The sequence below is a fragment of the Crinia signifera genome, chromosome 4 (genome assembly GCF_055691185.1).
Source record: "Crinia signifera chromosome 4, ASM5569118v1, whole genome shotgun sequence".
NCBI lineage: Eukaryota > Metazoa > Chordata > Amphibia > Anura > Myobatrachidae > Crinia > Crinia signifera.
In genome coordinates this window covers 318487301-318514139 of record NC_139220.1, presented here as the reverse complement: position 1 = coordinate 318514139, position 26839 = coordinate 318487301, and the positions used below count along the sequence as shown (strand labels likewise).

Below are 26839 nucleotides of genomic sequence, written 5' to 3'. Positions count from 1 at the left end.
ACACATCACTATCTCTGCACCTCCATCCTACACCCTCATCTATACACATCACTGTCACTGCACCTCCATCCTACATCCTCATCTATACACATCACAGTCACTGCACCTCCATCCTACACCCTCATATATATACACATCACTGTCACTGCACCTCCATCCTACACACTCATCTATACACATCACTGTCACTGCACCTCCATCCTACACCCTCATCTATACACATCACTATCTCTGCACCTCTATCCTACACCCTCATCTATACACATCACTGTCACTGCACCTCCATCCTACACCCTCATATATATACACATCACTGTCACTGCACCTCCATCCTACACACTCATCTATACACATCACTGTCACTGCATCTCCATCCTACATCCTCATCTATACACATCACTGTCACTGTACCTCCATCCTACACCCTCATCTATACACATCACTGTCACTGTACCTCCATCCTACACCATCATCTATACACATCACTGTCACTGCACCTCCATCCTACACCCTCATCTATACACATCACTGTCACTGTACCTCCATCCTACACCATCATCTATACACATCACTGTCACTGTACCTCCATCCTACACCATCATCTATACACATCACTGTCACTGCATCTCCATCCTACACCCTCATCTATACACATCACTGTCACTGTACCTCCATCCTACACCCTCAGCTATACACATCACTGTCACTGTACCTACATCCTACACCATCATCTATACACATCACTGTCACTGCACCTCCATCCTACACCCTCATCTATACACATCACTGTCACTGCACCTCCATCCTACACCCTCATCTATACACATCACTGTCACTGCACCTACATCCTACACCCTCATCTATACACATCACTGTCACTGCACCTCCATCCTACACCCTCATCTATACACATCACTGTCACTGCACCTCCATCCTACACCCTCATCTATACACATCACTGTCACTGCACCTCCATCCTACACCCTCATCTATACACATCACTGTCACTGTACCTCCATCCTACACCCTCATCTATACACATCACTGTCACTGCACCTCCATCCTACACCCTCATCTATACACATCACTGTCACTGCACCCCCCTACTACACCTCATTTATACACATCACTGTCACTGCACCTCCATCCTACACCCTCATCTATACACATCACTGTCACTGTAACTCCATCCTACACCCTCATCTATACACGTCACTGTCACTGCACCTACACCCTACACCCTCATCTATACACATCACTGTCACTGCACCTCCATCCTACACCATCATCTATACACATCACTGTCACTGTACCTCCATCCTACACCCTCATCTATACACATCACTGTCACTGCACCTCCATCCTACACCATCATCTATACACATCACTGTCACTGCACCTCCATCCTACACCCTCATCTATACACATCACTGTCACTGTACCTCCATCCTACACCCTCATCTATACACATCACTGTCACTGTACCTCCATCCTACACCCTCATCTATACACATCACTGTCACTGCACCTCCATCCTACACCCTCATCTATACACATCACTGTCACTGCACCTACATCCTACACCCTCATCTATACACATCACTGTCACTGCTCTACATCCTACACCCTCATCTATACACATCACTGTCACTGCACCTACATCCTACACCCTCATCTATACACATCACTGTCACTGCACCTCCATCCTACACCCTCATCTATACACATCACTGTCACTGCATCTCAATAATACCCCATCATCTATACACATCACTGTCACTGCACCTCCATCCTACACCCTCATCTATACACATCACTGTCACTGCACCTACATCCTACACCCTCATATATACACATCACTGTCACTGCACCTCCATCCTACACCATCATCTATACACATCACTGTCACTGCACCTCCATCCTACACCCTCATCTATACACATCACTGTCACTCCACCTCTATCCTACACCCTCATCTATACACATATCTGTCACTGCACCTCCATCCTACCCCCTCTTCTATACACATCACTGTCACTGCTCCTCCATTCTACACCCTCATCTATACATATCACTGTCACTGCTCCCCCGTGCTACACCCTCATCTATACACATCACTGTCACTGCACCTCCATCCTACACCCTCATATATATACACATCACTGTCACTGCACCTACACCCTCATCTATACACATCACTGTCACCGCACCTCCATCCTACACCCTCATCTGTACACATCACTGTCACTGCACCTCAATCTTACACCCTCATTTATACACATCACTGTCACTGCACCTCCATCCTACACCCTCATATATACACATCACTGTCACTGCACCTCCATCCTACACCACCATCTATACACATCACTGTCACTGCACCTCCTTCCTACACCCTCATCTATACACATCACTGTCACTGCACCTCCATCTTACACCCTCATTTATATACATCACTGTCACTGCACCTCCATCCTACACCCTCATATATACACATCACTGTCACTGCACCTCCATCCTACACCACCATCTATACACATCACTGTCACTGCACCTCCTTCCTACACCCTCATCTATACACATCACTGTCACTGCACCTCCATCTTACACCCTCATTTATACACATCACTGTCACTGCACCTCCATCCTACACCCTCATATATACACATCACTGTCACTGCACCTCCATCCTACACCACCATCTATACACATCACTGTCACTGCACCTCCATCCTACACCCTCATCTATACACAACCCTGTCCCTGCACCTCCATCCTACACCCTCATCTATACACATCACTGTCACTGCACCTACATCCTACACCCTCATCTATACACATCACTGTTACTGCACCTCCATCCTACACCCTCATCTATACACATCACTGTCACTGCACCTCCATCCTACACCCTCATCTATACACATCACTGTCACTGCACCTCCATCCTACACCCTCATCTATACACATCACTGTCACTGCACCTCCATCCTACACCCTCATCTATACACAACCCTGTCACTGCACCTCCATCCTACACCCTCATCTATATACATCACTCTTACTGCACCTCCATCCTACACCATCATCTATACACATCACTGTCACTGCACCTCCATCTTACACCTCATCTATAGACATCACTGTCACTGCACCTCCATCCTACACCCTCATCTATACACATCACTGTCACTGTACCTCCATCCTACACCCTCATCTGTACACATCACTGTCACTGCACCTTAATCCTACACCCTCATCTATACACATCACTGTCACTGCTCCTCCATCCTACACCCTCATCTATACACATCACTATCACTGCACCTCCATCCTACACTCTCATCTATATACATCACTGTCACTGCACCTCCATCCTACACCCTCATCTATACACATCACTGTCACTGTACCTCCATCCTACACCATCATCTATACACATCACTGTCACTGCACCTTCATCCTACACCCTCAACTATACACATCACTGTCACTGTACCTCTATCCTACACCTCATCTATACACATCACTGTCACTGCACCTCCATCCTACACCCTCATCTATACACATCACTGTCACTGCACCTCCATCCTACATCTTCATCTATACACATCACTGTCACTGCGCCTCCATCCTACACCCTCATCTATACACATCACTGTCACTGCGCCTCCATCCTACACCCTCATCTATACACATCACTGTCACTGCACCTCCATCCTACACCCTCATCTTTACACATCCCTGTCACTGCACCTCCATCCTACACCCTCATCTATACACATCACTGTCACTGCACCTCCATCCTACACCCTCATCTATACACATCACTGTCACTGCACCTCCATCCTACACCCTCATCTGTACACATCACTGTCACTGCACCTCCATCCTACACCCTCATCTGTACACATCCCTGTCACTGCACCTCCGTCCTACACCCTCATATATACACATCACTGTCACTGCACCTCCGTCCTACACCCTCATCTATACACATCACTGTCACTGCACCTCCTTCTTACACCTCATCTATACACGTCACTGTCACTGCACCTCCATCCTACACCCTCATCTATACACATCACTGTCACTGCACCTCCATCCTACACCATCATCTATACACATCACTGTCACTGCACCTCCATCCTACACCCTCATCTGTACACATCACTGTCACTGCACCTCCATCCTACACCCTCATCTATACACATCACTGTCACTTTACCTCCATCCTACACCCTCATATATACACATCACTGTCACTGCACCTCCATCCTACACCCTCATCTATACACATCACTGTCACTGCACCTCCACCTTACACCCACATCTATACACATCTCTGTCACTTTACCTCCATCCTACACCCTCATATAGACACATCACTGTCACTGCACCTCCATCCTACACCCTCATCTATACACATCACTGTCACTGCACCTCCACCTTACACCCACATCTATACACATCACTGTCACTGCACCTCCATCATACACACTCATCTATACACATCCCTGTCACTGCACCTCCATCCTACACCCTCATCTATACATATCACTGTCACTGCGCCTCCATCCTACACCCTCATCTATACACATCACTGTCACTGCACCTCCATCTTACACCCTCATTTATACACATCACTGTCACTGCACCTCCATCCTACACCCTCATATATACACATCACTGTCACTGCACCTCCATCCTACACCACCATCTATACACATCACTGTCACTGCACCTCCATCCTACACCCTCATCTATACACAACCCTGTCCCTGCACCTCCATCCTACACCCTCATCTATACACATCACTGTCACTGCACCTACATCCTACACCCTCATCTATACACATCACTGTTACTGCACCTCCATCCTACACCCTCATCTATACACATCACTGTCACTGCACCTCCATCCTACACCCTCATCTATACACATCACTGTCACTGCACCTCCATCCTACACCCTCATCTATACACATCACTGTCACTGCACCTCCATCCTACACCCTCATCTATACACAACCCTGTCACTGCACCTCCATCCTACACCCTCATCTATATACATCACTCTTACTGCACCTCCATCCTACACCATCATCTATACACATCACTGTCACTGCACCTCCATCTTACACCTCATCTATAGACATCACTGTCACTGCACCTCCATCCTACACCCTCATCTATACACATCACTGTCACTGTACCTCCATCCTACACCCTCATCTGTACACATCACTGTCACTGCACCTTAATCCTACACCCTCATCTATACACATCACTGTCACTGCTCCTCCATCCTACACCCTCATCTATACACATCACTATCACTGCACCTCCATCCTACACTCTCATCTATATACATCACTGTCACTGCACCTCCATCCTACACCCTCATCTATACACATCACTGTCACTGTACCTCCATCCTACACCATCATCTATACACATCACTGTCACTGCACCTTCATCCTACACCCTCAACTATATACATCACTGTCACTGCACCTCCATCCTACACCCTCATCTATACACATCACTGTCACTGCACCTCCATCCTACATCTTCATCTATACACATCACTGTCACTGCGCCTCCATCCTACACCCTCATCTATACACATCACTGTCACTGCGCCTCCATCCTACACCCTCATCTATACACATCACTGTCACTGCACCTCCATCCTACACCCTCATCTTTACACATCCCTGTCACTGCACCTCCATCCTACACCCTCATCTATACACATCACTGTCACTGCACCTCCATCCTACACCCTCATCTATACACATCACTGTCACTGCACCTCCATCCTACACCCTCATCTGTACACATCACTGTCACTGCACCTCCATCCTACACCCTCATCTGTACACATCCCTGTCACTGCACCTCCGTCCTACACCCTCATATATACACATCACTGTCACTGCACCTCCGTCCTACACCCTCATCTATACACATCACTGTCACTGCACCTCCTTCTTACACCTCATCTATACACGTCACTGTCACTGCACCTCCATCCTACACCCTCATCTATACACATCACTGTCACTGCACCTCCATCCTACACCATCATCTATACACATCACTGTCACTGCACCTCCATCCTACACCATCATCTATACACATCACTGTCACTGCACCTCCATCCTACACCCTCATCTGTACACATCACTGTCACTGCACCTCCATCCTACACCCTCATCTATACACATCACTGTCACTTTACCTCCATCCTACACCCTCATATATACACATCACTGTCACTGCACCTCCATCCTACACCCTCATCTATACACATCACTGTCACTGCACCTCCACCTTACACCCACATCTATACACATCTCTGTCACTTTACCTCCATCCTACACCCTCATATAGACACATCACTGTCACTGCACCTCCATCCTACACCCTCATCTATACACATCACTGTCACTGCACCTCCATCATACACACTCATCTATACACATCCCTGTCACTGCACCTCCATCCTACACCCTCATCTATACATATCACTGTCACTGCACCTCCATCCTACACCCTCATCTATACATATCACTGTCACTGCGCCTCCATCCTACACCCTCATCTATACACATCACTGTCACTGCACCTCTATCCTACACCCTCATCTATACACATCACTGTCACTGCACCTACATCCTACACCCTCATCTATACACATCACTGTCACTGCACCTCCATCCTACACCATCATCTATACACATCACTGTCACTGCACCTCCATCCTACACCCTCATCTATACACATCACTGTCACTCCACCTCTATCCTACACCCTCATCTATACACATCACTGTCACTGCACCTCCATCCTACCCCCTCTTCTATACACATCACTGTCACTGCTCCTCCATTCTACACCCTCATCTATACATATCACTGTCACTGCTCCCCCGTGCTACACCCTCATCTATACACATCACTGTCACTGCACCTCCATCCTACACCCTCATATATATACACATCACTGTCACTGCACCTACACCCTCATCTATACACATCACTGTCACCGCACCTCCATCCTACACCCTCATCTGTACACATCACTGTCACTGCACCTCCATCTTACACCCTCATTTATACACATCACTGTCACTGCACCTCCATCCTACACCCTCATATATACACATCACTGTCACTGCACCTCCATCCTACACCACCATCTATACACATCACTGTCACTGCACCTCCTTCCTACACCCTCATCTATACACATCACTGTCACTGTACCTCCATCCTACACCATCATCTATACACATCACTGTCACTGCACCTTCATCCTACACCCTCAACTATATACATCACTGTCACTGCACCTCCATCCTACACCCTCATCTATACACATCACTGTCACTGCACCTCCATCCTACATCTTCATCTATACACATCACTGTCACTGCGCCTCCATCCTACACCCTCATCTATACACATCACTGTCACTGCGCCTCCATCCTACACCCTCATCTATACACATCACTGTCACTGCACCTCCATCCTACACCCTCATCTTTACACATCCCTGTCACTGCACCTCCATCCTACACCCTCATCTATACACATCACTGTCACTGCACCTCCATCCTACACCCTCATCTATACACATCACTGTCACTGCACCTCCATCCTACACCCTCATCTGTACACATCACTGTCACTGCACCTCCATCCTACACCCTCATCTGTACACATCCCTGTCACTGCACCTCCGTCCTACACCCTCATATATACACATCACTGTCACTGCACCTCCGTCCTACACCCTCATCTATACACATCACTGTCACTGCACCTCCTTCTTACACCTCATCTATACACGTCACTGTCACTGCACCTCCATCCTACACCCTCATCTATACACATCACTGTCACTGCACCTCCATCCTACACCATCATCTATACACATCACTGTCACTGCACCTCCATCCTACACCCTCATCTGTACACATCACTGTCACTGCACCTCCATCCTACACCCTCATCTATACACATCACTGTCACTTTACCTCCATCCTACACCCTCATATATACACATCACTGTCACTGCACCTCCATCCTACACCCTCATCTATACACATCACTGTCACTGCACCTCCACCTTACACCCACATCTATACACATCTCTGTCACTTTACCTCCATCCTACACCCTCATATAGACACATCACTGTCACTGCACCTCCATCCTACACCCTCATCTATACACATCACTGTCACTGCACCTCCACCTTACACCCACATCTATACACATCACTGTCACTGCACCTCCATCATACACACTCATCTATACACATCCCTGTCACTGCACCTCCATCCTACACCCTCATCTATACATATCACTGTCACTGCGCCTCCATCCTACACCCTCATCTATACACATCACTGTCACTGCACCTCTATCCTACACCCTCATCTATACACATCACTGTCACTGCACCTACATCCTACACCCTCATCTATACACATCACTGTCACTGCACCTCCATCCTACACCCTCATCTATACACATCACTGTCACTGCACCTCCACCTTACACCCACATCTATACACATCTCTGTCACTTTACCTCCATCCTACACCCTCATATATACACATCACTGTCACTGCACCTCCATCCTACACCCTCATCTATACACATCCCTGTCACTGTACCTCCATCCTACACCCTCATCTATACACATCACTGTCAATGTACCTCCATCCTACACCCTCATCTATACACATCACTGTCACTGTACCTCCATCCTACTCCCTCATCTATACACATCACTGTCACTGCACCTCCATCCTACACCCTCATCTATACACATCACTGTCACTGCACCTCCATCCTACACCCTCATATATACACATCACTGTCACTGCACCTCCATCCTACACCCTCATATATACACATCACTGTCACTGCACCTCCATCCTACACCCTCATCTATACACATCACTGTCACTGTACCTCCATCCTACACCCTCATCTATACACATCACTGTCACTGCGCCTCCATCCTACACCTCATCTATTTGTCTGTGAATTTGCTTGCAGACATTGTATAGGTTTACAGTCAATTGGTAGATCCCTAAAAGGTCACCATTGACAAGGTCAAGGCAAGCAAACAGCTACACCAAAAAATATTGACACATGAAAAGACCGACATGTATTTTTCATATTTTTTGTGTGTGAATCAGAGCACATGGAAATCCCATAAGTGCACTTTGCATTGATTGCTTCCTTCGCCTACAGGCCACATTAGGGTACACATTCAGAGTCCTTTTGGGTTGTATGAATTATGAAATAGTCCGACCTTTCCATGTGTCCACCATTGCCATGTCAACCAGTTGCTTGTGTCGGATACTGTTTAATTGTTTAGATAACAAAACGTATCACATTTGTAGTGTTTCTTATTTCTTTCTAATTCCCCCCTAGGCCTGAGCAGGTAGACTGCTGCTTCCCCTCACGGCCATTAGATCATGCTTCATATCAGTCATACTGTCCCAGAAACAGGTGTAAGATGGGAAATTTCCACACTTCAAAGCAGGTGCAGATAAATGCCTGGTGTCACCACCAAATACCAAATAAATACAACAATATACAGAGAAGTGGCTCCAGCGCGCCCAATTGAAGTACAAGTAATTCAGTTCTATCATAGATAGTGGTTATGGTGTCCTACAATACCAGCATCCTTACTCCACACACACTGCTCTCCTACACTACCAGCATCCTTACTCCACACACACTGCTCTCCTACACTACCAGCATCCTTACTCCACACACACTGCTCTCCTACACTACCAGCATCCTTACTCCACACACACTGCTCTCCTACACTACCAGCATCCTTACTCCACACACACTGCTCTCCTACACTACCAGCATCCTTACTCCACACACACTGCTCTCCTACACTACCAGCATCCTTACTCCACACACACTGCTCTCCTACACTACCCTTTTTCCTGCATCCCTACTCCACACACACTGCTCTCCTACACTACTCCTCTACCTGCATCCCAACTCCACACACACACATTGCTCTCCTACACTACCCCTCTTCCTGCATCCCTACTCCACACACACTGCTCTCCTACACTACTCCTCTACCTGCATCCCTACTCCACACACTGCTCTCCTACACTACCCCTCTACCTGCATCCCTACTCCACACACACTGCTCTCCTACACTACCCCTCTTCCTGCATCCCTACTCCACACACACTGCTCTCCTACACTACTCCTCTACCTGCATCCCTACTGCACACACACTGCTCTCCTACACTACCCCTCTTCCTGCATCCCTACTCCACACACACTGCTCTCCTACACTACCCCTCTTCCTGCATCCCTACTCCACACACACTGCTCTCCTACACTACCCCTCTTCCTGCATCCCTACTCCACACACACTGCTCTCCTACACTACCCCTCTTCCTGCATCCCTACTCCACACACACTGCTCTCCTACACTACCCCTCTTCCTGCATCCCTACTCCACACACACTGCTCTCCTACACTACCCCTCTTCCTGCATCCCTACTCCACACACACACACATTGCTCTCCTACACTACCCCTCTTCCTGCATCCCTACTTCACGCACACTGCTCTCCTACACTACCCCTCTTCCTGCATCCCTACTCCACACACACACTGCTCTCCTACACTAGCTCTCTACCTGCATCCCTACTCCACACACACACTGCTGTCCTACACTAGCCCAGTCTTCATGCAGCCCTACTCCACACACACACACTGCTCTCCTACACTACCCCTCTTCCTGCATCCCTGCTCCACACACACACACTGCTCTCCTACACTACCCCTCAACCACCACCTTCTCTCTTACACTACCCATCTTCCTGCACCCCCAATCCACGAACACACAGCCCTCCTACACTACCACTCATACTGCACCCCCTCACTGTGCACACTGTTCTCCTACACTACCCCTCACCCTGAACCCAACCCCACACACTGCTCTCCTACACTATCCCTCACCATGCATCCCCCCCCACATACTGCTCACCTACACTACCCCTCACCCTGCATTCCCTCCCCCCCACACACACTGCATCCCCTCCCCCCCACAAACTGCTCACCTACACTACCCCTCACCCTGCATACCCTCCCCCACACATACCGCTCTCCTACACTACCCCTCACCCGGAATCCTCTTCACGCATTCACAAAGTTTCCTTAAACCTTTGAATACCAACATCTCGGTGAGAGATGTGCAAAATATCGGCTTAAAATGCCAGCTCACATTTGTTATATAAATTCAAATAAAATATGATGTGTAAAAAAGATGATATTTCCTACATAAGGCGACATTACCGGTCATTAGATGATTACATACCTATTTTGACAAATTCACTTGAAGGGCCACCAGCTTTTCAGTGGCTTTTATGGTGGTAATTACCTTCTTTTGGCTGAGAGGCACGCATAGAGCATTTAAAAAATATGCTACGAGCCATGATTGGCTTGCTCACAGCGCCATGTTTGAAAACGATGTCCAATCACGGCTCACCCTATCCCCTATATCAGCCATTGTGAAGGAATAGAACTCAGCAGGGAGTTTATTATAAACGTCTCGGAGAGCTAACCGCAGATCTTCTGTGGATGTAGGCTTGCTCAAATCCTCACATCTCTTCATATAATCCCAGACTCGGCGCGGTAGAGATCTATGGAAGCCGGCCCATATCATCACCTTCACTTGCTGGGCCGTTTGCTCCAGAGGTGGTGGGTGGGGCTGGACAAGGGGTTGGAGCAGGGGAATGCCCAGCATTTTATGGGAACGGCGGTGGGTGAGGCCTGCTTGGCTGACATCACATGTATATATAAACAGCAAGATAAGTGGGATATATCTCCTCCTGTTTGTTACTGCATCGATGTTACACTGTAAGTCTGATCTGTCAGCCTTGTCTATACTACAGGTCATTTCCAACATATCGGATATAAAATGTACAGATTCTCTTCCGTAACCTGTTCCATGACCATTTTTATTCTGCTTCAATTGATTTATTCCATGGACCAGAGCTGCCGACTGGATGTCCCTTCTCTCGAGGGGTTCACACAACATGGAGACATTATGATCGGAGTTCTGATGCCTATTTATTTGAATAACGTTTACCAAAAATATCTCTTTATAGAAAGACCTCCCACAATCAAATGTGCACCGTAAGTATGGATCACCAAATATAGATATATATATATAATGTCTGGTATAAGGAAGCCAATCCCGGGGCATTTTTTCAATCCCGGGATCCCGGGATTGGCTTTTTCTAATAGAAAAACGCCCTGGCTGCCCCGCATTTACTTACATGCAGGTGCAGCTGGGTTGCAGGAGGGGTGGATGGATGGGTTGCAGGGTGGGTGGATGGGTTGCTGGGTGGGTGGGTGGATGGGCGGTCAGCTTCGGGAGCCAGGAGCCGGATTGGGGGACAGGTGGTTAATGCTGCTGCTGGCTGGCTAGTTGGGCGGGCGAGCGGCGCGTCTTCTTCATACTGCCGGGCGTGAGGTGACCTGCCTGCCAGGTGCCAGGAGAAGCCAGGCAGCGTCTGAGCGGGTACTCAGACGCTGCCCGGCATTAGATTGTGCATGCGCAGTCTAATCCCGGGATTGGAAACTCCAATCCCGGGATTGAAATCCCGGCCTTTTGGGGGCCAAATCCCGGGATACCGCCAATCCCGATCCCAGGATTGGCCACCCTAGTCTGGGATGTGCGAGATAATTGGTTAATAGATCTAAGGATTTATAGAGTACCTATAAAGGTCCATACACACTGGGTGACTATGGGCTATATGGACAGCGATGATCACATTCATCGCTGGGGGGAAAGCCGCTCAGTTCATACACACTGAGAGGCTTTCCCCCTGCCCGGCGCCAATGGCGGGGGGAGGACAGTTTTGCAAAGCCGTCCTCAAAGCCGCTCATCTGCTGGTAATACCAGCAGATGAGCGGCTTTCCCAACGATGATGCGGGAGGGCGCAGCAGCGCTCATCACGCATCGCTGGGCATTCACACTGGGCGGCTTTGAGCTAAAAGCCGCTCCAGCATGCTGTTTTGAGCGACTTTCAGCTCAAAGTCGTCCAGTGTGTATGGACCTTAAGAAACCCCACTAGATGGTTCATAGGAGTAATAAGGTGATTTATCATTTCCTTTTGTACCACCAGAGAGTGTGAGGAGGTTTTCTTCAGTTACAGGATGGGATGTACCAAACCAGGATGTACCCGCCACACATCGCAATCATACTAATCAAATTTGTACTAACATATGAGATTAGTTTTGCAGAGGGCAGATCTTGTGATAAGAGGGGGGGGGGGGGTGTGACCGCGTCCCCTGTGGCTCTACCTCTGCTCGGACGGCTGCAGGGACTGCCAGGCTATCCTCTTCCGGGTGCAGGGAGGAGGAGGTCAGTGGTCCGGGCAGCACAGCAGGAAGTGGCCCGGACACAGGTGAGGGAGGAGCGGTGCGGATCGGTGGGGGTAGTTGGCGTAACCTCATGTGGCAAAGCCCAGCCGGTGGGGCATTAATGCATATAAAAATGCAGAAAAAACCCAGATAACGGGGGTTTAACTGCATTTTCAGTGTAGCACATCCTTCATCTTGGGCATGAATCGGGTTTGTCAGTAAAGCAAAAAAGCCCACATGCATGTGGGGGGCAGAGCGGCAGCGCGTAATCGGGGGTGGCGAGGAGGCAGCACTTGCAGCTGCCTCCAATTACGGTCTCCTCCATAACGTGGGTCGCTCAACCCGGGTCGCCCGTTCACACTGCACAGCAACCTGGATCCGACCTGTGATCAACCCTTCTTTTAACCCGGGTTGAAATGCCGGGTTGGTGGACCCGGTAAATATAAAAAAGTACTTTTTTTAGATCGCACAGAGACCCAAGTTGACCCGAAAATAACCCGGAATCGACCTAGGTTATTTTTGGGATGTGAAAGGGATATTAGATTTTGGTGGGGTGTGTTAAAATGAACATCTAAATTGCAGTGTAACAATAAAGCAGCCAGTATTTACCCTGCACAGAAACAAAGTAATTCCTACTGGCTGCACAATTCACAGAGACCCTTCCCCAACATTGCTTAGCTACCGGTAAAGAAAAACCATCCAGTCGTGTTAGGTTTATATCACGTTGCAAATGGTGAATTGTAGCTCTAGAATATTCAGTATTTCCGCGGTGACATCTACAGAAATAGTCCCTCAGTGTAGAATTCCATCAAGACAAGAACATTTAGATTATTAGGATTATTTGGCTAAAATGATGCGATTGTGTCATTTTAGCTCCTCCCCTCCTCTGAGACCCGCGGATTGCGGCATTTAAATGCCGAGGTAGGGATAAAATGGCCGTGATCAGGGGGCGCAGTGGGGGACACGGGAGGGTTGCCCACCTTTCCGGGGGGCCGGGAGGGGGACCCGATTTTCGGTAGGCAAGCCTGTTGTACTTATTAGATATTTTTTATATTTTATTCTATGCAACTAACTCTGTTACTTACACTGTCTTTTCTTCTTATACTTACTTCTATCCTGAAGATTCACATTGGACTCCTACCAACAACTTCTAGCCATAATGTTTGCAGTAGAAGAGATCAATAAGAACCCCAATATTCTCGGCAACCTGACGTTAGGGCTACAGGTGTATAAGACGTGTAACGTGCCTCACTATGAGGTACAAGGAGCCTTACACCTCTTATCTGAGTCTGGAACCCCCATCCCCAACTACCGGTGTCGTGGGCAATCAGCCTTCAGTGCGGTTATAGGATCTTACTTTTCTGCAAACTCAATTATCTTGGCAAATATGTTGGGAGTCTTGAGATACCCTCAGGTAAGAAAATGTATTTTATCATGTACCCTGCAGTAAAGTAAAGGATTGGACTGGGAAACATAACATTATGTCAGCTAAGTGCATCAATTGTGAAGAAAAGGCATTTTTAGCGGGTTATTCTAGTTCACTCGCAAAGGCACAATGGGTGACATTCTATGCTGTGCGATTATCGTTTTTTTGCGGTAATTAAACCACAAAATGGCGATATCGCATTTAATGGGATGCGCTCAGGGACTGAAATCGCATATTATGTGCGTTAAGGTGTGCTGAATAAAAATGCGAGATAAATTCGCATTTTTATCGCATCCAGATGTTTTCGTATAGAAAACTATACAAGTCGCTTATTTAATGCAATGCGCATTTGCACATCGCATTTTTTAGGTGACTAATTATCGCACTTATTTCAGACCAGGGTCTGTTAGGCGAATTAGCCAGAACCCTGCACAGATCGCAATGTTCTGTGCAGGGTTCTGCTGTAAAAAATAAAAGAAAGGGTTAAAAAAAAAAAATAACGAGCGCGGGGTCCCCCGCCCGAGTATAACCAGCCCCGGGCTCACTGAGCCGGTGCTGGTGACATAAAATCAGGGTCCCCGACAAATAGGGGTCCCCTTGATTTTATGAAACCAGCACCAGGCTCAAGGTCCGGCGCTGGTTCCCAAAATACGGGGGACAAAGTGACTAGGGGTCCCCCGTATTTTAAGAACCAGCACCGGACACAACCAGCCAGCAGGGTAATGCCACAGCCGGGGGAAACTTATTATATAAGCTCCCGCGGCCAAAGCATTAACCCCCTGGCTGGTCAGCATGGGCAGGGGTCCTGGGGAAGTGGGGACCCCCCCAATGAAGGGGTCCCCCCCTCCAGGACTTACCAGCCCATGCTGATAGTCCGGGGCTGTCCCCGATGCCCCTGGGCGGTGGGCATCGGGCTGATGACTTGTGTAAAAAAAATAATTAAAACTATTGTTTTATACTGGCGAACTATGAGTCCCAGCAAGCCTACCCCGCATGCTGGGACTTGGGGAACCACAAGTCCCAGCATGCGGGGCATTAAAGGGCCCGCTGGCACTTGTAGTTCTGCAGTGCAAAAAATAGTTCACAAAACCACACTGACACACTGTAAAATAAAACTTTAATATACACAAAACACACACACACTGATACTTACCTACCTTGAGCCCGTAGGTCGGTCCCTGGATCCTGGGTCCGTCCTCCGGGGCTCCAGGGCAGTAGAGTCCGGTTCCGGGGCCTTGGTCCTGGTTCCGGGGCTGGTCCTGGGGTTCCGGGGCTCCTGGGCTGCAGAATCCGGGGTCCGGGATCCGAGGTAGTCCCCAGTGGTACCTAAGGAAGCAAATCCAACTCACCTGGTCCCTGGCGACGACCTCGGAATCCTCTCCGGTGACAGCGCTGGTCCCATCTGCTACCCGGCTCGCAGGACTTTGACAGGCCCTGAGATGTTTCCTCCTCGGCGTCTCTGCACAGAATGATTTCTTGGCCAATCAGGAGCCGAGAAAGACGGCTCCTGATTGGCCAGAAATCATTCTGAATACAGACGCCGAGGAAGTAACATCTTAGCGCATCTAGAGCAGAGATGTTTCCTTGACACTTTGACACTTTGCGCTGTCCTGCAAATGTGGGATTTTCAGACATGAAAATCGCACATTTTCAGGACTAAATACAGCGCACCACTTCGCTGCAAATCGCCCCTCTTCGCACTTTTCAGCCTCCAATGCGCATCACATTAAATATGCGCATTTTGACTGAAAAATTAGAATTTAAAATAGGCGATTTGCGGCGATGTGGTGCGCAAATAAAACATGCGCATTTAGCGCATAGCATAGAATGTCACCCAATCACTCTCTAATGGGCAAAACCATGTGCACTGCAGGTGGGGCTGATGTAACATGTGCAGAGAGAGTTAGATTTGGGTGGGGTTTGTACTTCAAACTGATATCTATATTGCAGTGTAAAAATAAAGCAGCCAGTATTTTCCCTGCACAGAAACAATAAAACACCTAAATGTAACACTCTCTCTGCACATGTTACATCTGCCCCACCTGCAGTGCATATGGGTTTGTCCATTAGAGAGTGATTGTGCCTTTGTGAGTAAACTAAAATAACCCCCCTAATTCGTGATCAGTGTCCAGCAGTCATAACAATGTGATGGTTAAACAATATAGTCCATTGACCATTGTTAGATATCATGGGGAAATGTAATAGGGTGAGCGAATCAGAATGAGAAATTTGCTAAGAAATCTCCAGTTTGTTAAAAGCGGCAATCATTTAGGGCGAGATGTACTAAAGGGAAAATGCGGTAAAACCCCCGTTTTACCGCATTTTCCTATGTACTAAAACCCGTTCGCCACGTCACCGCAGGGCAGGGTATCGCCACCTTTGGGTGGCGATACCCTATAGAAGCCTATGGGCTTCTTTTCGCCGCCCGCCGCGTCGCCGCAACCCCGCCGCCTCGCCGACCCCCCCTTTCCCCCCTCCCTTGGGCTTACCTTCTTGCAGGTCCTCCTGGACCCCGGAAGGTAAGCCCTTCCTCCCCCTAGCAACGCAGCCGGACGTCCTTCCGGCTGCAGGGGGAGGAGGAAGCGCCGGGGACAGCTTGCTTAGCTGTCCCCGGCGTGAAAACTGCAGAAGCCGGCTGGGAGGTGACGGAGACCCCCCGCAGACCACAGTACAGGTATCGCGGGGGGCCTCCGTCACCGCATCGCGATGCCAGCCGCATATGTTAGTACATATGCGGCGGCATCGCGGCGGGGGGGGCGCGAAGGGCGGCGATGTATTTTAATACATCCCGCCCTTACACTGCAAAATCAGACTGGTTTTGCAGTGTAAATTATTGTTTCTTTAAAAAAGCCTGGAGATTTTTACCAAATCTCACACTTTCTGATTATTATTATTACTACATAATAATACACATCTTAGTAAATTCCCCCCTATGTCTTCAGTAGTGCTGTTACAGATGTACCCAGTAGTGATTTTAGCAGGGGGGGAAAAAATCACTTTCTGGAATGTATGGTTTTCAAAATAATTTTAATAACGGATATTTGTATAAGGGATACTCAACCTGTACAAGTTAATTTTTTAGACAGAGGATTAACTTATTACTAGTTATGGTGGGCTCTGAGTCATACACATAAACATAGTAACATTGTAACATACAGTAATTGTTAAGATTGAAAAATACCAGTCCAAGTTCGAAATATATATGATCTGCTGTGGTGTAAATGACCCAGCTGAATTTACTAGGGATGGGCACCGGCCACTTTTCACGTTTTGGGTGCTGATTACCTTCAGGTTTTGGGTTCTAATGGGTTGTGCCAAAACACCCCCTAAACCTTTTGGGTTTTGGGTTCTGATTTTATTTTTAAAACAGCATAAAAACTGCTAAAATTGCAGATTTTTTTTTTTTTTTTGCTCCTATGCTATTATTAACCTCAATAACATTAATTTCCTCTCATTTTCAGTCTATTCTGAACACCTCACACCTCACAATATTGTTTTTAGGGCAAAAGGTTGCACCGAGGTAGCTGGATAACTATGCTAAGCCACACAAGTGTGCGGCACAAACACGTGGCTCATGTAAGAGTGGCACTGCAGCGGCAGACGGGATGGCAGTTTGAAAAACTAGGCCCCAATAGGACCCCTATCTGGCTTGATCATGTTTACGATGTGCAGCCGAGGAGCAGTGGGCGTTTCGTGCAGCACTGACTTGTTCTGCAAGTGTGTAATTGTTTTTATCAGTTTAATATCTAATAAGACCCCTATCTGGCTTGATTGTGTTATTATTAATCAATTTAATCTGAGTGCTAAACTCTAGGATTATTACCAGTCATCTCTCAAAACATTGCATAATGGGTGGAGGGGAGGGGGTAATTGATTAGGTGGCAGATGGAAAAGAGTTCCCCCACCTCTCTAGGACCACTTTTACCCCTGGGTTGGAGCTGTACACCAGTTCAGATTACAGGTGGCTTCCTGCATAATCGTACATGTTCAGTTAAATACCCAATAAGACCCCTATCTGGCTTGATCATGTTTACGATGTGCAGCCGAGTAGCAGTGGGCATTTCGTGCAGCACTGACTTGTTCTGCAAATGTGTAATAAGCCTATTATAACTATATAATAAATATAATATATAACTATAACCCCTATTTGGCTTGATTATGTTATTATTAATCAATTTAATCTGATTGCTAATCTCTAGGATTATTACCAGTCAGGGTGAGAGCTGCAGTGGCAGACTTCAAGATAAATGCAGGGTGAGAGCTGTAGAGGCAGACTCCCAGATTAATACAGGGTGAGAGCTGCAGTGGCAGACTCCCAGATTAATGCAGGGCGAGAACTGCAGTGGTAGACTCCCAGATTAATTCAGGGTGAGAGCTGCAGTGGCAGACTCCAAGATTAATACAGGGTGAGAGCTGCAGTGGCAGACTCCCAGAATTAATGCAGGGTGAGAGCTGCAGTGGTAGACTCCCAGATTAATGCAGGGTGAGAGCTGCAGTGGAAGACTCCCAGATTAATGCAGGGTGAGAGCTGCAGTGCCAGACTCCCAGATTAATGCAGGGTGAGAGCTGCAGTGGCAGACTCCCAGAATTAATGCAGGGTGAGAGCTGCAGTGGCAGACTCCCAGAATATAGGACATGCACACTTTAACAAACCAAACATTTCAGTGACATGGCCTACAAAACTGTGGCTGAAATGATTGGTTTGTTTCGGCCCCCACACAAAAAAAAAACAATTCATAATATCTCCCTGTATAAACTGGCTCTACAGCGACAAGATGTCATTGTCACTCATCATCCTCCTCCTCCTCCTCTGATTCCTCGCCCCCCACAGTGTGTACCTCCTCATCCTCACAGATTATCAATTCGTCCCCACTGGACTCCACAATCACAGGTCCTGTTATAATCTCTGGAGGCAATTCCTGGTCTTCTTTTAATAATTGATCATTCATTTTTATAAACATTATCTTTTCAAAAATTTTCGGAAGCAACCTCCTTCTCCGCTCACTAACCAGGTTCCTCGCTGCACTAAAAACTCTTTCGGAGTACACACTGGAGGGAGGACAACTCAGGTAAAATAGAGCCAGTTTGTACAGGGGCTTCCAAACTGCCTTCTTTTCGTGCTAGTACAGGTAAGGACTGTCTGACATGTCTACTTGGATGCTGTCACCAAAGTAATCCTCCACCATTTTTTCAATGGTGACCGCATCCAATGCATCCTGCCACCGACAGTAGACATGTCAGCAATCGTTGGCAGGTCCTTTAGTCTGGACCAGATGTCCAAACTCCCTCCTGCCTGTCCTGCATCCCCGCCAGCAGGTTGTGTGGGAAACTGTTTCCTCGCAGGCACAGGTGTGGGAGAAAATGAAGGAGGAGCTGGGGCCATGTCAAGGTCCCCTTCAGATGACAATCTCCAGACCAGAAGGTCTTTGCACCTTTGTAGACTTGTGTCCGCCGGAAACAGAGACACAACATACGCTTTAAACCAAGGATCGAGCATGGTGGCCAGAATGTATTTCTCTGACTTTAACAGACTGACCACCCTTGTATCATGGCAAAGAGTCACTACGGAATCACTACGCTTTAGCTCCTCCTTCACTTTCTCCAGCTGCTTCTGCAACAGCCTGATCAGGGGAATCACCTGACTAATGCTGGCAGTGTCGGAACTGACTTCAAATGTGGAGAGTTCAAATGGCAGGAGAACCTTGCACAATACGGAAATCAGCCTCCACTGTGCTTGAGTCAGGTGCAGCCCCACTCATCTGCCTATGTCGTTGGTGGCTGTGTAGGCTTGAATGGCCTTTTGCTGCTCCTCCATCCTCTGCAGCATATAGAGGGTGGAGTTCCAGCGCATTACCACCTCTTGTTTAAGCTAATAGCAGGGCAGGTTGCGGAGTTTTTGCTGCCGCTCCAGCCTTCGGCAGGCAGTGGCAGAGTGCCAAAAGTGTCCGCAAATTTTGCGGGCCACCGCAAGCATCTCCTGCATGCTCCTGTTATTTCTGATGAAATGCTGAACCACCAAATTTATTGTGTGGGCAAAACATGGCACATGTTGGAAATTGCCCATGTTTAATGCCCGCACAATGTTACTGGCGTTGTCTGACACCACAAATTCCCAGGAGAGTCTAAGGGGTTAAGCCACTGGGAGATGATTTCCCTCAGTTTCTGTAAGAGGTTGTCGGCATTGTGCCTCTTCTTGAAACCGGTGATTCACAGCGTAGCCTGCCTTGGAAGGAGCTGGGGTGCAGGAGATGCTGCTGGTGCTGCTATGGAAGGCGATGCATCTACCCAGTGGGCTGTCACAGTCATATAGTCCTTAGTTTGCCCTGATCCACTGTCCACATGTCCGTAGTTAAGTGTACAGTGGGTAAAAACGCATTTTTCAGGGCACTGAGGTCACATTTTCTGACGTCCCTGTACATCGCGGGTATTGCCTGCCTAGTGAAGTGGAATCTAGACGGGATTTGGTACCGGGGACACAATACCTCCAACCATCTAAATCCCACTCCACTGATGGCAGACACCGGACGCACGTCTAACACCAACATACCTGTCAAGGCTGCAGTTATTGGCTTTGCCATAGGATGACTGTTGTAGTATTTCGTCCTCATGGTAAACGACTGTTGGATGGTCAATTGCTTAGTGAAAGATATAGTAATCTTATGACTTCCCGCTGGGATGATGACCAACTACCAGCAGCAGCACCTGCGGCAGTAGTAGGCGTAGAGCTGCAGGATCCTCCGGAGGAGTCAGTCATGCTGGTGCCATGGCCTGCAGGACTCCCCCCGATCTGGATCAAGGAGGAATTTAAAGACGAGGGAGTTGGTGGTGTGCTTTTCAGGCGCTTGGCTCCAACAGGAGGACCAAGGGATTTAGGTGTCCCTGGACTGCTAGCCACAGTTCCTGAACTAAACACTGAGTTATGAAGGGTCTTCGGGTGATGTATAAGGGAGGATGTCCCTAGGTGGACAAGATCCTTACCCCCTGCTTATTGGAGCTTTACATAAGCTACATATGGCAATACATATGTTGTCCGGATTCGGATAAAAAAAATTCCAGACCGTGGATTTATTGGTCCTCAGCCCAGGCATGACGATGGGCTTTTTCCTCCCATGGACAACAACTGTTTCCCCCCTTGGTGCCTCATTTAAGCAAACCACGTCAGCATCCTCCTTGTCAACTTCCTCCTCAGCGCCAGCTACATCAATATCCTCTTCCTGGTGTACAACAACATCACCTTCATTATTAAAATATGGAACTAGACTGTGGGTGATCCTTCCAGCATATGCAGAGGGCGTACTGCAAATGGTGAAAGGAGCCACCTCTTCACGTACAGTGATGGAAAGGTCCGGCATCACAACCACCGACACCCTTGGACTCTCCTTGGGGATTTGTGATATGTCTTTAGGCGGCAGAGTTGTTTGCTGTTTTTTAGTCGGTGTCAGCTTAACTCTCTTAAATTTACTCTATTGTGGGGGGAGAGGAGGAGGACTTTGATCATCAAGTGAAGCTGAACCACTAGTCATGAACTTAGGCCATAGCCTTAGCCGTTCCTTGCCACTCCGTGTCGTAAATGACTTATTGGCAAGTTTATGTTTCTCTTCCAAAGATTTACATTTATTTTTTCGAATCCGTTTACCAAACTTTGGGTTCGATTTTACATGCCCTCTACTTTACACTGGGCATCGGCCTTGGCACAGTGGCGTAACTAACGCTCAGCAGCCCAAGCCACTGCGGGGGGAGCCAGCAATATGTGGGCGCAGTACCTGTGAATGCAGGAGCTGGAGGCAGGAGGAGAATGCCGGGGGCTGAGTTTTGGCAGCTCAGCAAGGTATGCAAAGTGCTGAGATGATTTGTGGTGCCTGGCTGCAGCAGCCCTGCACCCGTCTGTGACACTCTGACAGCAGTGTGGCCAGCTTCGTACATAACGATCTCCCTCTCCTCCGTCCTGTCCCTGCCACACTTCGCTTGATTTATACAGACTGTGGCAGGCTTTACAATCAACCCAAATCCTCACAGTAAAGCATATTACAGTGAGGCTTTAGATTGATTATAAAGGCTGCCACAGTCAGAGAGTGAGCTGAAAGAAATGACTACAGGAACTTCGCTGTGTCCAGAGTCCGGACACCTGCTCCTGAAGCCTGCCAGGTCTGAACTACTCTGTAATGTCTGTTTAGTGGGGGAACAGGCAGATAAGGGATAACTGTGATGGGAGGGACAGGAGGCATAGGTGTTATGGGTCATAGTAGCGATGATAGAGATGGGGGACAGTAAGTATTATGTATGAAAACAAATATAATTAATGTATGGGGGGGCGCAAAAAAAAATTCTGCAGGGGGGCGCAATATTTCTAGTTACGCCACTGCCTTGGCAGACGATGTTGATGGCATTTCATCGTCTATTTCGTCATGACAAGTGGCAGGAGCTTCAGAACTACGAGAAAGTGGCACTTCATCTTTCCCTATTTTTTTATCCTCCATATTTTGGCTCTCCATTATTTTTGTGAAGTTATGCCACAGGACAGCACCACTGGAGTGCATATATGTCAGTACTAGTAGGTAGGCCCCAGCTGACTGCAGTTATATACTGCGTTAGGTACTGGTAGCCAGTGGCAAAAGCCAACTGGAATTATAAAATACTGCGTTAGGTACTGGTCGCCAGAGACAACAGCCAACTGGAATTATAAAATACTGCGTTAGGTACTGGTCGACAGGGGCAACAGCCAACGTGAATTATAAAATACTGCGTTAGGTACAGGTCGCCAGTGGCAACAGCCAACTGGAATTATAAAATACTGCGTTAGGTACTGGTCGCCAGAGACAACAGCCAACAGGAATTATAAAATACTGTATGAGGTACTGGTCGCCAGGGGCAACAGCCAACTGGAATTCTAAACTGCGTTAGGTACTGGTAGCCAGTGACAACAGCCAACTGGAATTATAAAATACTGCGTTAGGTACTGGTCGCCAGGGGCAACAGCCAACTGGAATTCTATACTGCGTTAGGTACTGGTAGCCACTAGCCAGTGGCAACAGCAAAATGAAATTATATACTGCGATAGGTACTGGTAGCCAGTGATAACAGCCAACTGGAAATATAAAATACTAATCCCTAATTATTATGGTCCCAAAATAACCTTAAGTGTATCAAGGGGCCTTATTTTGGTTCATTCTTTCTGACAAAATCCTTCTTAGATGGGCAAAACCATGTGCACTGCAGGTGGGGCAGATGTAACATGTGCAGAGAGAATTAGATTTGGGTGGGGATTTACTTCAAAGTGAGATCTATATTGCAGTGTACAAATAAAGCAGTCAGTATTTTCCATGCACAGAAACAAAATTACTCACCCAAATATAATTCTCTCTGCACATGTTACATCTGCCCCCCCCTGCAGTGCACATGGTTTTGTCCATCTAAGAAGGATTTTGTCAGAAAGAATGAACCAAAATAAGGCCCAATATTATCTATATTAAACCTCAGTCTAACCAGGCCCACCAGATTCAAGCACACACTCTATAAAAAAAACATGCAGAGCCTCCAGATTTCACCTGGTCAAACATGAAGATCATCAAACCTTTTTGTGTTTCTGTAAATATTAATTTCTGTCTCTTTCCAGATCAGTGCAACATCAACCGTATCTCTTCTAAGTAATAGAATAAGGTTTCCTTCTTTTGTCAGAACTGTTCCCAGTGATAAGGAACAATCTAAGGGGCTGGGTAAGCTCATTCTGCACTTTGGTTGGACTTGGGTCGGTCTGGTGGCTGTGGAAAATGATTATGGCCTACAGGGAATTAAACCAATCAGGGAAGAGATAGCAAAGGCTGGAGCATGTGTGGCCTTCACTGAATACATCCGTTTATCTCAGCCAGACAACAACGCCCCCCACATAGTCAAAGTCATCAAAGAGTCATCGGTTAAGGTTGTTATTATGTTCGCTTCGGAGGCTAATTTGGTTGCTATCATGAATGAGATGTTGAGACGGCAAATCAAAGGGAAGATTTTTGTCTCCAATGGTGGTTGGTCAACGTCTCATTTGTTTGCAGATGGAAGCTTTTATCAGGTTTTATCAGGGTCAATTGGTTTATTTATCAACAACAGGGTGATGCCTGGATTCAGTGGCTACCTCGACAAGGTCCGGCCTTCATTTGTAGACTCATGGGTGAACTTATATTGGGAGAAACTCTTTGGGTGTCAATTTCTCTATCAGAAAAACATAACGTTAGATCCTACATTGAAGGTGTGCACAGGAGAAGAGAGTCTAGACAGCGTCAAGAACAGCCATTTCTATACCAATGGATTAAACTATACACACAGTTTTTATGCTGCTGTCTATGCTTTGGCCAAAGCTTTGGACGACATGACAAGATGCCAACAAAAGGATGGAACACTGTCTTATTTGAGCTGTAAAGACATTTTTAACTTTAAACCATGGCAGGTAATGTTATGTCCAGGTTATTGTCTCAGGAACTAGCTCCTCAAAATGCTAATTTAACTTTAAGAGAATTTACTAAGATATCTCATTTATTTATTGACTAACAATTATTTATAAGTACTCAATGGGTGGGTCTGCGCTCATTACCGAGTTTGCTTGTCTATCAGCTGCTGGTCTCAAAGAGAAATTAAGGGGGGTATTCAAACCCCCAATGCTATTTTTGATGGGGTAAAATAGCGGCAGGCGCCTATTCAATGCTGCCTTTCCTGACAGCATTGAACAAGCATCTCGGCAGAGACTTTAAAACCAGTCGGGCCTGTCCTGCTGAGAAAGGCCATGTATTGTTGAGCTCACGGCCATATCTCGAAGATTCAATGGCCATTTCTCGTGGACACGCCCACTTTTCGGTGCTCGGCAGGTGGGATATTGAATCCCGCCTGCCAAATCTTAGTCGATCTGGCCAAGAACGGACCAGGGTCACGACTGTCGGGACGTCACGACGGTCAGGAAGTCATGACTGTTGGGACGTCACAACTGTCTTGATGTCGCGACTGTCGGGAAGTCGCGACTGTCTGGACGTCACGACAGTTGTGACCAGGGATTGAATATATGGGTACTTGTTTCCTAGCAGGGCGCCCAGATTTCCTATGTACGGTAGCGTAGTGAAATCGCATCACATCGCATGGGCCATTTGAGTGCCTCCCGCAAAATCGCATGCGATCGCATGCAATTTTATAGGGTGCGATCCCATGCCATTATCTATACAGTTGTATGACATACAATGATGTTTATTGAACCCCCCACTATCCACGCCACCCCGAAGCGTGGCGAGCACAGCAAGCCCATTGAGGGGTGGTGGAACGCATCCTCCTGACCTTTTCATATTTACGTCGGCGTGGAGTTGATTTTATATAGTGTGGTGAGGGCAGCGAGCCACCGTGCTCGAAGCGTGGCGAGTGAGCCCCACAGTGGACGCGGAATACATGTAAAGTAATCCACGTCCCCTCGCGGGGGTCTCTGCGCTCGCCGCTCTTCAGGCTCGGTGGCTCGCTTTGTTCGCCACACTATATGAGATCAGCTCCTCGCCGACGTGGATAGTGGGGGTGTGAAAAGGTCGGGAGGACGCGTTCCGCTGCCGCTCGCCACACTTTGGGGGGGTCAGGAAAACCTAATTGTATCTCACACAACTGTATAGCTAATGGCATCGCACCCTATAAAATTGCATGCGATCGCATGCAATTTTGCGGGAGGTGCGATGTGATCCCCCGGGGCCAACACAGCAGTAAATAAATGACATTAAAAAACCGGCACATGCGATCACTAAGCAATTTGCTTAGTGGGCACGCTACTAGGAAACATGTACCCATATATGTTATAATTACTTTTAGGGTGACCGTTGAGGGTTACCATTAATGAAAGAATAAAACAGACAGGCTATGTTGACATTTCAACAAAGTTGACATAAAATCATTGTTGACATATTGAACATTGACATAGTCAGAGTGGACATTATCAACCGATCAGTTTGTTTAATAATAACATT

The 26839-nt window shown here is 47.6% G+C and overlaps 1 protein-coding gene across 1 annotated transcript in view; it reads left to right on the top strand.

The window, feature by feature from the left end:
* Window positions 1–12056: 12056 nt before the first annotated feature.
* Window positions 12057–26839, top strand: part of LOC146073362 (extracellular calcium-sensing receptor-like) — a 31938-nt gene continuing 17155 nt past the window's right edge. Inside the window, exons 1-3 of the mRNA XM_083180539.1 lie at window positions 12057–12208; window positions 14564–14855; window positions 24481–24867. Of these exons, the coding sequence (XP_083036665.1) occupies window positions 12057–12208; window positions 14564–14855; window positions 24481–24867 (831 nt within the window). The remainder of the gene's footprint in view (window positions 12209–14563; window positions 14856–24480; window positions 24868–26839) is intronic.